Below are 14536 nucleotides of genomic sequence, written 5' to 3'. Positions count from 1 at the left end.
AAAAAAAACGGTAGATAATTCTGCCTGTAATTTTCTCAGAGGACGTCTGAGAAAAACACAGACATGGTCGTTCCAGAGGGGAATAAAGTCACAGAGGTTCCTAATGGTGTCCTGTGATAATCCATCCCATGCAGTTGCAACTATTCATTCAGTTCATCCAGTAGATTTTGCATTAAGGGTTGGAGTATTGAAAGCGCATTCAATAGTATCAAACACATTTTTAGTCAGGAATAGGTCTGACGATGACCGACAATGGCATAGTATCTGCATCTTCAAGGCAAGCTTTTGTGACAGCAGCAGTATGTGGACGAGCATTGTCCTGTTGGAACACCAGAGTCACTGCAGCATCACTGGTTGCAGGACCATGTTAATGTATCTTTAATGTTCAACTTTAATGTGACTTAGGTTCATTTTTGTTGGTTGATTCCTTCTGGGTACAACAATTCTTTTAAAGATGAGTGTATGTTTTCATTACATTAACCCCCTAAACTTTACACATCTCCACATCCAAAGGCCTATTATTCAGTAACACTTGGAAGACAATGCAGTTATGAAGTTACACAATGTAAACATTAAGGGGTTAAACATATCAACTTCCTGATTTTTTTAATCAGAACAGGAATAAAAGAGACTTTTATTTTGCTAAAGACACAAGATGTCATTATTTCCTTACTTCATTTCATTTACTGACCTCAGAAACTCAGTCTCAGTACAGTGGACTCAGCAGGTCCGTATCAGAACCCTGCGCAGAACCCTGAACAGCAGGGTGTAAAAGCATACTTATTGTATACACACAGCTGAACCAATATAACCATCGTTATACAGTACAGTATTTCAAGTACTTTCTCTAAGGTTTAATATGAAAAACAGCTGCAACGTTAAAAGAAGGAGTATTAAAAATAGTAAACATATAAAACATCTGATAAACATCTCGAACTGAAGATATTCAACAGGACAGATTAATGTAAATGACAAAGGCTCCTAGCCCTCATCCACACTGTATCAGCAGCATATATATACACACACACACACAACATACCACATACAGAAATGTCTTCTACAGGTCCCAGAAGATCTAAAAAGATCCTGTAAGTGACCTTCCCCTCCTCCACTATTGATGACATTTCATTATATTCTGTGTAAAGGAGTGTTTTCTGATTTATTAAAATGTAATTTACTGACTAATATTTTCTAAATTAGTTTGTAAAGATGCACATTCTGTATGTATCATGTAACTGAGTATTATATGGTCTAATTGTAACTTAGTAAAGGTGCAAATTAAAAATGACTTGGTGTAAATTAAAAGGTATTAAAATGTGTAAACTGATTATTTTCTGACCCAAATGAACCATTAAAGTGTGCTAAAAGTATTTTATGCCTTATATGGATCCTTAATGTGTAACTATTTTATGTCACAAAAAATAATTTAAAGTTGTCTAAAATGCTAATTAATCATGAAAATAAGTATTTATCAGAATGACTAATTAAATGTGTCAAATTGATATTTCTGTAGTGCGAAATTCTTATTAAAGGTATAAATAGATTTATTAGTCTAAAATGCTTATTAAAAATGCAATCTAGGTATTTTCTGACCTATATGAATCACTAAACATGTTAATTGCTTTTTTGTGTCAAAGATTCTCATTGAAAGTGTAAACTGCATATTTGTATTATTATTCAATAATGCAAAGTGCAAATGTGATCACTTGTTTGTATAAATTAGTCATTAAGGGTGTACACTGAGTATTTTTGATCTTAATTAAAATATATTAACTAAAGTTAATATTTTCTGGGCTAAATTTGTCATTAACGGTTTGGGTTTCTGGTCTAAAACAGTCATTAAATGTGCATGTTGTTTGTTTGTGTAGTTTTGTGTATTTTTGGTCAGTATCCTGCAGGCTTGCCCATCTTGCGAGCATCTGAAACAGCATCGATGCACTCGCCCTCTCGCACTGATACAGCGTTAATCACGTTATAGAAGAGCTTTGTCTCTTCTACTGTGTGTCCAAGTTCTCTCAGGGCTTCTATGACATCCTGATGGAGAAAGAACACATGCAGCACTTCAGTCATTGTTTCTCATTATTAAATACTTTTTTTTTTTTTTATATCTTCCTCATTTTCTCCCGAATTTAAAAGGCCAATTACCCAACCCACTCACTAGGACTCCCCCTATCACTAGTAATTCCCCAACACCAGGAGGGTCGAGACTAGCACATGCCTCCTCCGATACATGTGAAGTCAGCCACCGCAATCTTTTTAAACTACTGCTGATGCAGCATTGCCGAGTAGCATTACAGCGCACTCGGAGGAAAGCGCAGCGACTCGGTTCTGATACATCAGCTCACAGAGGCCTTGTGCTGATCGACATCACCCTTTGGAGTAAATTGTTTTTTTTTTACCCACCTAGAGAGAGCAAGGCCAATTGTGCTCTCTCAGGGCTCCGGTATCTGATGGCAAGCTACATTCAGAGCTACCACTCAGAGCCATTATTAAATACTATTAAAATATTTTTGTACCTTATCGAAGTCGGGCTCAAATTTAAGAGCATTTTTGCCGTCCACATAGACGACTGGAGCAGAGATAGAATCTTCTAGATTCTTCCCAAACCACAGGTAGTTCATGAGCGTCTGAAAAAGTTGTAGAAATAGAAAAGAAACAAAAAGCTATTAAACCATAAGCACTGACCACACTGAAACTATTTACCCAGTAGAGATGTGTATAATTAGTTTAATAATTTGATTGGTTGAATTCTACAGAATAAAGCATCTGTGAAAATCCTTACTGACAGCCACATGGCTGTACAGATTCATACTGGATCAAAATAACTCCACAGTCATTTTACACTTTTGGACTCTAATACACATAATGCAGATTCATAATGGATTAAAATCACTTGTATTACTGTCAGACTGTAAAACCCATGAACACATTGCTGATTTAGACTGGACTAAAATGACTCAATTTTTATTACTGTCAGACTTTTAAATCTATAAATACACTGTAGATTCATACTTGATTAAAAGTGCTCAATGATTTATGATTGTTGGACTGTTAAACCTTTACACACATTCATACTCGGTTAAAATCACTACATATTTAGTACTCTCAGACTGTAAAACCAATACATACACTGCTAATTCATACTGGATTGAAATCACTCCTCATTTATTATTGTCAGACTGCAATACCTTTAAACAGTGCACATTCATACTGGATTAAAATGTTGCTACAAGTATTAATATCAGACTGTAAAACCTAAACACTCTATTAATTCAAACTCAATTGAAATCAGTCTTATTATATTTACTATATTGTCTAGGAATATAAATCTCTGCAGATTCATACTGGATTATAATCACTCCATATTTATAACTGTCAGACTGTGAAACATATAAAAACACTGCAGATTCATATTCATAATTTACTACTGCCAGTCTCTAAATACTAAACACACTACATAATCATACTGGATTAAAACACTCCAATTGTTAGTCCTGTAGATTACTAACAGTTCTGCCCCAAACTCACCATGGCCATTCCAGTGGTGATCATGCTGCCCCCAGACCCTCCAATAACAACAAGATGTTTGTTTGCCTTAGAGTGCAGGATTACTGGAGCCTGGGAGGAGGGAGGCTGTTCACCTACACACACACACACACACACACACACACACACACAAAGACATTACTGTATTTTAAAATTATCATCAGTTGTAGTTTAAATTCAACATGCTTTGTAGGTAGTGATTGTGCAAAACAATACAGTACACCTCGGCTGGCATTTTAAACCTATGGGCATAATATACACACATAATATACACACCAAAGCACACCATGTAGGAAGAAGCAGAAGATTACAACACTAATTATTTATTTACTGTAGCTTAGTGGTAAACTTGACTACTTTCCAGGACTTTGTGATCTTCTGATTATGAGGAATAACACAAACTCAAACGGCCCTCACAGAGCTTGCCAGAAATTGCAGTTCTTCCAAATCACCCCCTTAATTCCACACTAAATCTGTAAGCTTTTGAAGCTCCTTCAAAGTTAAGTGTCCAAACCCATACACTGCAGCACTAAACAAAAAAGATGAATGAGCTGCTAATGGTGCTTCACTATGTTAAACACTGTTTAGGTCAGCAGTGTGTTTGGGCACGGTTGTAGTCACAGCCACCAAGGCTCCAGCCACACTTAGACAAAGCTCCTAATGTCTAACGTATTCAGTTTAGTAATCTTGCAAATATGATTATTATATAAGTTAGCTTTTCTGCAATTTTCCACTATTTGAAAATATGCCTAATACTAAACCAGTCTCTGGATTTTCAAAAGCTAATCTGAAAGTAGGAAACAGTCTGGATGTGAATAATTGTATGTGCACCACATGAATTAAATGTATTTTAATTTAGTGGTATTTGTGCTTAGAAATTGTTCCAAGATATCTTGAGTTTGCTCACCTGGGCTAATCTGCTCTGTTTTCCCACAGAAGTCTGACAGCTCGTTGTTGAGGATGATTCCTGTTTTGGGGGAGTAAACTCTGGACCCAAATCTGCAGGAGAGAGAAATAGTGAGAAAGAGAATGAGAGATTAAATATTAGGAGAAGTGGTCCTCATATATTGCGGCAACAGTGACTTTCATTCACAAGGGCCACAATGAACTGAAATATACACCAATTATATATGAGCCAATGGAACATCTATGCATATGCTACGATTAATTGAATCCATTTCTATAGTTACTAAGGATGCACAGAATATTTGGCAACCAAAACTGAGTGAGCGACAGAGCCATCAGGAAGAGCCAACAAATGGCAGGTTTAAGTAAAATTACAGCTTGAAACTCACTGCAGCGCTGCATTGAGGTGTAATAGGAGGAATAGCGGTGCTCTCGTGTCTGTGCCGGGCTCCTCTGAGTTCAAACAGACTCTGTAAGTTTTCCGAGGCGGCCGCGACCAACGCTCGCAAGAACTGCGATCTGCTTTCCGACCTTTAGTTCTAACAGTACTACAAGGACTACTGGTTCATTCTTTACAAACTAACAAACATACACTCTGGCAGAAGCTGGAAAGAGACCGAATATGTCTGTGAAAGCCAGAAAACGAGAAAGAGAAACTAATCAATCGGCCTCAAACATTTTTTACACTCTGCAACTGTAGGGGGAGCCCACGAGCACAAAATCTCAATCCTACCTAGTGGGGCTTTAAATAAAGTGTTCAGTATCATGTAATACACTAACACACTAATTACTATTATTGGTTTGTTTACCAAAGGGCTGGCAGCCTCTCTTTGTGTATATTATACTTACATGTGACTGGCCTAGCACTGCTAAAGTAATTTATGACTAGCACTACTGTGGTTTGTTTATGATCAGAATAGCACTACTGAAGTACATTTTTGACCGTGGTAGCACCATGGAGGTATATTTGTTATTAAATTAGCATGGCTAAAGTCCTAAATTAAAATAGCACTGCTGAAGTTCTGCGATATTAAAAAGGTTATGTGTTCAATAGCTAAATGTTTTAAAATTTCAGTGGTAAAAAATAATGTGTCCAACACTTTAGCTCCGGCACTTCTTGATAACCAAATCTACACTCTTGTCTTCATCATGAAAGCATGTTCACTCACATGTGATTGATGGTGCTGGTGACAGATACAGCCATGCCATTCTCGTCTAGAACAGAAACGTGGGTGGTACCCTGGGTGTCCAGGCCCGGGGTCACATTGTAGTACTGAGCATCGTGTGTAGTGTTACTGCTGATCATCTTCCTAATGTGATCTGCAAAATCATCCTCAATCATAGCGGAGGCTTCCTGTTAACACACACAAACACACACTATTTTTTTTTGCTTTGGTAATTGACTTTATTAACTCTGCTAAGTGTGTTTTATCTGATTAATATTAGATAAATAAATTAAAATAAATGTTAGGTAAATGACTATCAACACAGTTACTCTTCCTAACTTATCACTAACTTGTTTCAGCTAATGTTTAATGAATGATATTAAATGATTCATACTAATCTTTACAGACATTAGCATATTGTTTTCCATGCAAATAAATTATGTCATCAGCTCGTCCAGCAGGACCTACCGATGCAGGGCTGATTTTCGGGTCTCTCATGAACTTCTTCAGACCATTGGCGAATTTGCAGGCCTCTACATAGCGATGGTAGGTCAGTACACGCTCTTCTTTATTCTGCAGAGATGTCCTTCTCAGATTATATCCTGAACAAAAACACACAGCAACAATATTAGAAAACAGCTTTCAACATCCTAGAGCAGCAGAACACAGAGAAAGTACTGCTGGTAAATCAGATAAGCCTGAGATAACTGTTGTAAAGTGAATCTGAAACATAAAAAGCAACTCAAACAGGAAAAATACCAATATTATACTACATTTATATGTAAATTAATCGAAACACAAGTCAAACCACCCACTCCCTTTTGGTATGTTAAGTCATGAAGCTAATGTCGCTAGCTGACAAATAACACAAGCTTATTTCTGACCAATTAGCCAGCATAGTTCTAAATGCAGGTCTAATTCATCCCATACTTTCCTCAAACCATGTGGAAGTGTTCAGAAATCTCTATCAGCCTTATTACTGAGCTTTTTGACTTTGTCTTACTGATTTCTAGAACACGAACAAGCATATCTTACCATAGCTAAAAACAACAGCAGCAGCTAAAAGCTAGGTTACAGTTCTGTCAATACTATTATTTAGAACATCAATTAATATTCTAACTTTTTATTCTAACACTTTAAATGCTTAATTTATCTGTTAAATACAAAAATCTACCTTTTTGCAGTATAAAAAATCCTGTCTAATAGTCAATTTTAAACAGATTTAATTACAAGCAGAGCAGGTGTCAAGTAAGTCAAGTAAGTACAAATACTTTGTTAATTTAATTAAGTAGAAACTTTGGTTATTCATACTTTACTGGAGTAATTATTTTTCAGATGACTTTTTACTTTTTACTCCTTTCTAAATCTCCCAACTAAGCTGCTTTAATATATTAGCTTTGTAGTCAAATATATTAATTTTCAACGGACATATATGTAGCTGAAACAGAATGCTTAGTGTATCCCAAATTTGATAATATTAACATTAATATAACATTATAGTCATTATGGCTTTTAGAAAAAGGTGTTTTAGGGAGGGGGGTAGTGCACTATAGGATCATGTGGCATGGCCAAAGCTTTTGTCCTTAATGATATTTTTTTCACCTTATATTACTTTTACTTTATACTTTAGGTAGTTTTAAATCGAGTACTTTTAAACTTTTACTTGAGTAAAAAGCAAGGCATTTTAAAGCACTCCATTGATACATTGTAGAGCAATTGCTTAGCCCTGTTAACATTTGAATCATTTTTTCAGACCAACATAAAAGCTGAGCCTAAAGGAAAACAATTTTCTGTTGTAATTCATTTCTAAACATAAAAAAAAAAAACAGAAAACCAGTCGCAGCATGTTTCTAATGTTCTGCTTTCACTATTTTAAACAGTCCTGTCTGTATTTGGTGTAATGTTTGAATCAGTGTACATTAGGTTTCTGTTTTATTGTAATAATGTGCTGTCCAGGATAAACTGTTCCAGCAAACCTTGCATGACATTGAGGATGAAGCTGAGCACGGCGCCCCCAGCAGGAGGAGGAGGGAAGTACATGGTGTAATCTCTCAGAGGAACTGTCCAGGCTTCAGACTCGGACACCTCAAATGATTTCAAGTCCTCCAGGGTGAGAGTACCACCTTAATCACACACACATACAAACAGATTAAATTACACACATATGTCAGCACAGTAAACCTTTTTTTTTTTCAAATTTATACTGACAATATGATCAAAATCATAGTATAGCTATGTATATCTATGTATGCTTTATTATAGATTAAAATGTTGAAAAAAAAAACATAAAACGCATAAAAGTAAGGATAAAAGTGTTAATTTATAACAGACATATTTTTTTAATAGCAAGTCAATTGAAAAAAGTCTATTTTATTTATGTATTATTGCAAATAAAGTGGCAAAATTAATGACACCTGTGAAAAAACATGTTTGGTATTCGGCATTTTGCATATAACCAAAAGTTTCCGGACTGACACAGCCCTGTTCACAATAATTTCCGCTGCTGTACTGTAAGAATACTTGGTGGCATGTTAAATAAATAACCTGTTGTGCAGATTATTTTATGGGTAAAGCTGATTTGATCATTGGTAATTGAATTAATTTAGATAGGAAAAGATAAAATAGTTAAAAAATAATATAAATTTATTTGCAGCAGGAATTACATGTTACAGCAATATACAGCTTTTACTTTGTTATAACTATAAGTATAAGTGCAAACATATATGAAATTATTGTGTTAATTCTACATAAACCCTTGGGCCACACAGACCCAGGTTAAGCGCAAACTGTACTCAATAATTTAAATAAAGTTTCCATTTTTATTTTCAACCATAATAATATATAGATTAAATTTGCCATTCATTGAGAACAAACACCTACATAAAAATAGTCCACCTGATAGAAGCATGATGAAACAGAGTTCTTCTTCTGTACAGAAACATGTAGATCACATGCAAATGGATTAACCAGTCCCACAGAGATATGAGCTTACCTGCTTCCCGCACGTCACTGATCAGCGCTGTGGCCGTTTCTCCTGTGTAGAACTCATCCGGCCCTTTGTTCGCTATCCTTTTCAGCGTCTCTGCAAGCTTCTCAAACTTCACTATGTTTCCTTCCTTCAGCATTTTCCCCTCTGCATCTGTAAACAGCTCCCTGAGAAATAAAGATCAGTATTTTTGTTTTATGGTGAAAACTGTATTAAAGGTATTTGCTAAGGGGATTAATATTCAAGATGACATTAAATGTGTAATTGTAGTAGAATGTTATTCAGTAGAATGGAGCTGGTGTTTAAACTGTGACCTCACTTATTACCTCACTACTCTTAGTATGGTATTTAGTTATACTGGAAACTAAAAAAAGAGTTAAAGTTGTGGAACAATAAACAGAAAATTGTGATATCTGAGCAGATTAATCAGGATGTTACTGGTAGAACTAAAGACAGACCCTGTATTTTTTAACTTTACATTAAAACTGTATCACAAAATAGCCCCTAAAGAAAACATGTTGCTATTTTACCATCACAACATTCAATAGAAAACTCATCACATGTGTGTTTGTTTGCTGGTAGGGTTTAGAAAATACATATATTTCTGATGCTTGGTTCCATTCACCAGCACTGTAAAGAATTCATAGAAGGCAAGTGTATTTTAAATAAACCACAATTTCCCCTAAAACCCAACTCTGAAAACCCCACAATAGATCTACAGTATTTCACTGCAAAAAGCCCTGTAAAATTTCACAGTAAATTGTGGTTGGTTCTGATGTAATCACACAAATAAAGTGTAAAACATGAAGAGTACAATCTCTTTAAAGAGGCCCTTCTCTTCACCTACTTCATTAGAGAGGTCCCATTGAAGAAGGGGAGGATGCGAGAGAGTACGGTGGGAAGTTCGAACCCCTCTGTGGCCAGCTTAATTGTGGGCTGGAACAACCTGGCCCAAGGCAGGCGGCCATAAAGCCTGTGAGCTCGTTCATACCCCCGAATCTCTCCAGGAACACCAATCCACTGAGGACCTGCAGAGAGTGAGAGACATGTTATTCTATAAATAAGTATACACATTTAAAACAGTAATTTTAGCTGTTAGCTGTTTCCTGTCTTTATACTATTACAACAAGGTGTTTTGTATTCAATGCAAATATCCAGCTAGTGTCCTACCTGAGGTTTGCTGGGTACTGCTGCCGCATTCAGAGAGCAGGTCCGGCTTGACCTGTTTTGGAGCAGTTTCTCTGGCGTTGATGATTTTCACTTTACCTAGAAAGAATTAAAACAGTCAATAAAATATTTAAGCAGACAGTTAATAAATAGACTTGAAATAAATATGTGCAAATCCCAAACAAATTATCTGTATCATATCGTTCTCATTTCTTTGAAGTAAAACATTAAAAATAGACTGCAATAATTTTGTACATGCTAATCTTTGTATTCCTTGCTGATGTAATTATTGTATTTGTACATGAACACTGATACTGAATATATTTACATGAACAATGCTGAGACTATAGTTCATCCCTGGTAAAGTGTCACGTGTTGGATGAAACTTATTTACATAATTAATATAAAGTTTGACTATGGGTGTGGAAACTTTTGCATATTATGTACAGCTCTGGAAAAAATAAGAGACCACCTAAAATAAAGTTTCTTTGATTTTATCAATTGAAAATAACTCTGGAATATAATCAAGAGGAAGATGGATGATCACAAGCCATCAAACCAAGCTGAACTGCTTAAATTTTTGCAGCAGGAGTGGCATAAAGTTGTCCAAAAGCAGTGTGTAGGACTGGTGAAGGAGAACATGTCAAAATGCATGAAAACTGTGATTTAAAACCAGGGTTATTCCACCAAATATTGATTTATGAACTCTTAAAACTTTATGAATATGAACTTGTTTTCTTTGCATTATTTGAGGGTTAAAAGCTCTTTATATGTTTTGTTATTTCAGCCATTTCTCATTTTCTGCAAATAAATACTCTAAATGACAATATTTTTATTTGTAATTTGGGAGAAGTGTTTATAGAATAAAACAACAATGTTCATTTTGCTCAAACATCTACCTATAAAGAGCAAAATCAGAAAATGTATATGGATGTTTACCATTTCTCTCCATTATAGTGAAAATGACTCCTCCTCCAATGCCCATGCTCTGTGGATTGATTATTGATGTACATATGAGGGCAGCAATGGCGCCATCTACTGCAGATCCACCTTCCTGCAGGATAGTTCTGAGCAAGAGATCAAGAGACAAAACAAAACAAAAAAGAAATATATGAAATGTTGCTGAGAGAATGATAAGCAATACACACATATGAACGCACACCTCTTAAACCCATTGCATGTCCACTAACACCTATTAGCTGGATGCTCCTTAAATAACTGGGAAGGGCCTATATTGCCCACAGGCTGATCTCATTAGTTGGGTTTTTGTGGGGCATGGTGATCTCTCATTCTCCGAAAGTGATAAAATAGCAAGATGACATTTCTCTCCAGGAGGTCAGAAATTTCACTCCGAGTGTCATTTTTTTTTCTTTATTCTTTAAACTGTGGGTGGTAGCAGACCGGGTTATTGGAGATTGGTGTCAAGCCAATTACAACGCAGACCGTTGAGTTAATTTAGCTCAACAGCAGCCTGCTGTTTCACCTCTTCATCATCTCCTGTCCCTGAAGTTACCCGGCCTGCCTCTATCAGAGGATTATAACAGACCTACATAGGGGTTCTATCAACAACTTCACACTTGCAGTACTGTGTCAAAGTATAGGATGTGTTGCCATGGCTTAAAGTGAGCTCTGTGAATGTCCAATGTGTGCAGGCATGTAGCAGATTAGGTTTTAGACTAAATTGGACAGCATGTGCTCATAAAACATATTTATTTACATTTCAAAATTGAATGTTGACTGCTTTGACCCTATTTGACACCACTGTGTACTACATATATTATATTATAACACATTTAGCATCATAGCTTTGTGGATCTACTTGAACAGCACTCATTTTTATTTATGTGTCTAAGCTAAACTGACCCCTTTGACCCTTGGCAGGACATTACTTGGGGCTACTATGCACTCATTCATCAACATAGGTATTTGACCTGAAATCAGCAGTACTTGTACAGACATGTTTGAGCTGAAGACTGACCCTTTTGCCTCTTAGTAAGTTGGTGTTTCTACCAATTTTGTGAGAAAATACAAAGTGAAACATGGATGCACCAATTAAGTTTGCATAGCTTTTGTACACACTTTAACACAGTTTTTTGGCCCAAATGTAACAGCTCTAATATGTATTTATGCTTCTAAGATTTAACTTACTGACCCTTAGTAGGCCATGGTTTGTAGCTACAGTGTGTTAAAATATAATGAAAATGAATGCATACATTTTTGCTTCACAGCTCAGATTATTGAGCCAAACTGAACAGTTCCCATATTTATTTATTTATTTACTTATCTAACTTCATGTTTTTTGTGAACTTTATCACTTATTAAGTATATTAAGAATATTAAGTAACACAGTTACTATAGTTACTATAGGGACCAATTAATCAGCACTGGTATTTATTTACGTCTTTAAGCTGAAGCTTGACGTCACTGTTCCTCAGCAGCATGACGTTGATGGCTCTTTCTAGTAGTATAGCTAGTATAAATACTCTAAAATATTATTTACTGTATAAATGAGTGCAGATATAACTCACATTTGATAGCTAACCTAAGTTATTTGTGGTAGTGTTTACTGGTCATTGTTAAATGCAATAAAATTAAGAACAGTAAAAGTTTAATATAATCATTTATATCACATTTTGCTCTTTTGATTTGTACTATTAAGGTGTTTTCTGAAAGAGTGTGTTCAGAAAAATGGCATGTTTTTTTAATTGCCAGCTATTTTTTGGAACTCTTCGTTCCACCTTAAATAGGGCACCAATTTCACTCAGGCGCCTCAGGCGATAGAACGGAACTACAGCTCATTTAAGGTGGAATGATAAAGTTCCCAAAAAAGAGCCAATTTCAACTTTACGAAGGAACACTCCACAAATAAAGTAAAAAAAACATAAATATACTCTATAACAGAACTTTTATTACCCCCTACAGATTAAATACGCTACTTTCTGACACTTACCGTCCTATCATCGAGCATGTCAGAGAGTCCGCAGCCACAGCAGCTTTCCTAAAACCAGCCCCCCCACTACAGTCCCGCTCAGCGACGCACGCGATCAGGATAATGATGGCGATGATGATGATGATGAGGAGGCTCATGCACGCGCACACCCGCTCCCTCCGCCGGGCCATGACCGACTGTAGCCCTCTCCCTCTGTTCCTCAGCGTTCCTGAGTGGTAGTGTGTGAGAGTGTGTGTGAATGTGTGAGCGGTTTGTTTGTGTGTGTGTGTGTGTGTGTGTGTGTGTGTGAGAGAGAGAGAGAGAGAGAGAGAGAGAGAGAGAGAGAGAGAGAGAGAGAGAGAGAGAGAGAGAGAGAGAGAGAGAGAGAGAGAGAGAGAGAGAGAGAGAGAGAGAGAGAGAGAGAGAGAGAGTGTGTTTGTGGGAGTGAAACTACAAGAAAACTAAGGAGCTGATACAGGGCTGGCCACGCCCACTTGTGGGTCCTGGTTACACCCACAGATACACGCCCCCTAATGTGGCGCGTCCGGTTCTCAGAGAAAAAAGATAAACTGATGAGAAGATAAACAAAACAGAAATACTAAGAGTAAGAAACTAGAACAAAAAAAAAAAAAAATATATATATATATATATATATATATATATATATATATATATATATATATATATATATATATATATATATATATATATATGTGGAAAAAATAAGCGCATAAAAAACCTTTGGAATATAATCAGGAAGAAGATGGATGATCACAGGCCATCAAACCATGCTGAACTGCTTAATTTTTTGCACCAGGAGTGGCATAAAATTATAAAAAGCAGTGTGTAAGATTAGTGGAGGAGATCATGCCAAGATGCATAAAAAACGTGATCAAAAAACAGGATAATTCCACCAAATATTGATTTCTGAACTCTTAAAACTTGATAAATATAAACTTATTTTCTTTGGATTATTTGAGGTCTGTAAGATCTGCATCTTTTTGTTATTTCAGCCATTTCTCATTTTCTGCAAATAAAAGCTGTAAATTACAATATTTTGAAATTTGGAAGCAAATGTTGCCCATAGTTTATTGAATAAAACAACAACGTTAATTTCACTCAAACATATACCTATAAACAGCAAAATTAGATAAACTGATTCAGAAACTGAAGTGGTCTCTTAACTTTTTTTCAGAGTTGTATATACAAAGACAGAAAAAAATATATATAAAAAAAGATAAAAGATGAAAAAGGTACTGTTAAAAATAAATAGACAATGTGGAGATAGAGATAATGTAACATAAGAGAGATAGAGAAAGAAAAAAAATTAAGAAAGAGAGTGAGAAAGATATGAGTAAAAAATTAAGAAGAGAAAGCGATTTATTAAGACAGAGTAAAAAGGAAGAAGGAAAATGACAAGAAAAACAGATATCGAGGGAGAGAAAGAAAGAACAGATTAAACAAGGACAGAAAAGGAAAAGAAAAAGGAAAACGTTAAATAAAAAAAAATGAAAGAAGAGAGAGACGAGCATGTGACCTGTTAATCGGCAGTCTCTAACTGAACACCAGCAAGGTGGGGCTACAGGTGTTTAGGATAAAGTGGCCAGAGACTGTGAAAATGGAAAACACTGAGCTGTGATGATTAAGGTCAGTCAGAGAGAAAAGGCTGAGCTTTGCTTTGTTTGATCTATTTTACATTTTTACCTCCACACTTCTAACCACAGCCTCACAATTTACCATCAGCAAAGCAGGAGGGGAAGCGGCACTGTCTGCTCTCTTCTGTCAGAAGAAATCTGCTTATTTCCAGTGTGAACAACCACACTGTTTAAGGTCATC

General features: G+C 35.9%; 1 protein-coding gene across 1 annotated transcript; it reads right to left on the bottom strand.

Moving 5' to 3' along the window:
• Positions 1 to 580: 580 nt before the first annotated feature.
• ggt5a (gamma-glutamyltransferase 5a) lies at positions 581 to 13143 on the bottom strand. Its single transcript, XM_007247143.4, has 12 exons — positions 12722 to 13143; positions 10711 to 10838; positions 9775 to 9870; positions 9452 to 9632; positions 8611 to 8771; positions 7595 to 7741; positions 6087 to 6220; positions 5622 to 5806; positions 4454 to 4545; positions 3529 to 3641; positions 2517 to 2627; positions 581 to 2034 (listed from the first exon to the last, which is right to left on the bottom strand). Exons 1-12 carry the CDS (start codon positions 12889 to 12891, stop codon positions 1885 to 1887), a joined length of 1668 nt encoding a protein of 555 aa, XP_007247205.3. The 5' UTR covers positions 12892 to 13143; the 3' UTR covers positions 581 to 1884.
• Between the last annotated feature and the right edge of the window lie 1393 nt (positions 13144 to 14536).

Source organism: Astyanax mexicanus, chromosome 12 (assembly GCF_023375975.1).
Source record: "Astyanax mexicanus isolate ESR-SI-001 chromosome 12, AstMex3_surface, whole genome shotgun sequence".
Lineage (NCBI taxonomy): Eukaryota > Metazoa > Chordata > Actinopteri > Characiformes > Acestrorhamphidae > Astyanax > Astyanax mexicanus.
This window is presented reverse-complemented; position numbering and strand designations above follow the sequence as displayed.

What these genes read in the sequence shown, in the direction of transcription:
- ggt5a (XM_007247143.4), bottom strand. Translation starts at nt 12,891, where the DNA reads ATGGCCCGGCGGAGGGAGCGGGTGTGCGCGTGCATGAGCCTCCTCATC. An exon ending in CAGTGACGTGCGGGAAGCAG is followed by an intron (nt 7,742 to 8,610) that starts GTAAGCTCATAT and finishes TGTGTGATTAAG; the next exon opens with GTGGTACTCTCACCCTGGAG. An exon ending in TTGAGCCCGACTTCGATAAG is followed by an intron (nt 2,035 to 2,516) that starts GTACAAAAATAT and finishes TTTCTCCATCAG; the next exon opens with GATGTCATAGAAGCCCTGAG.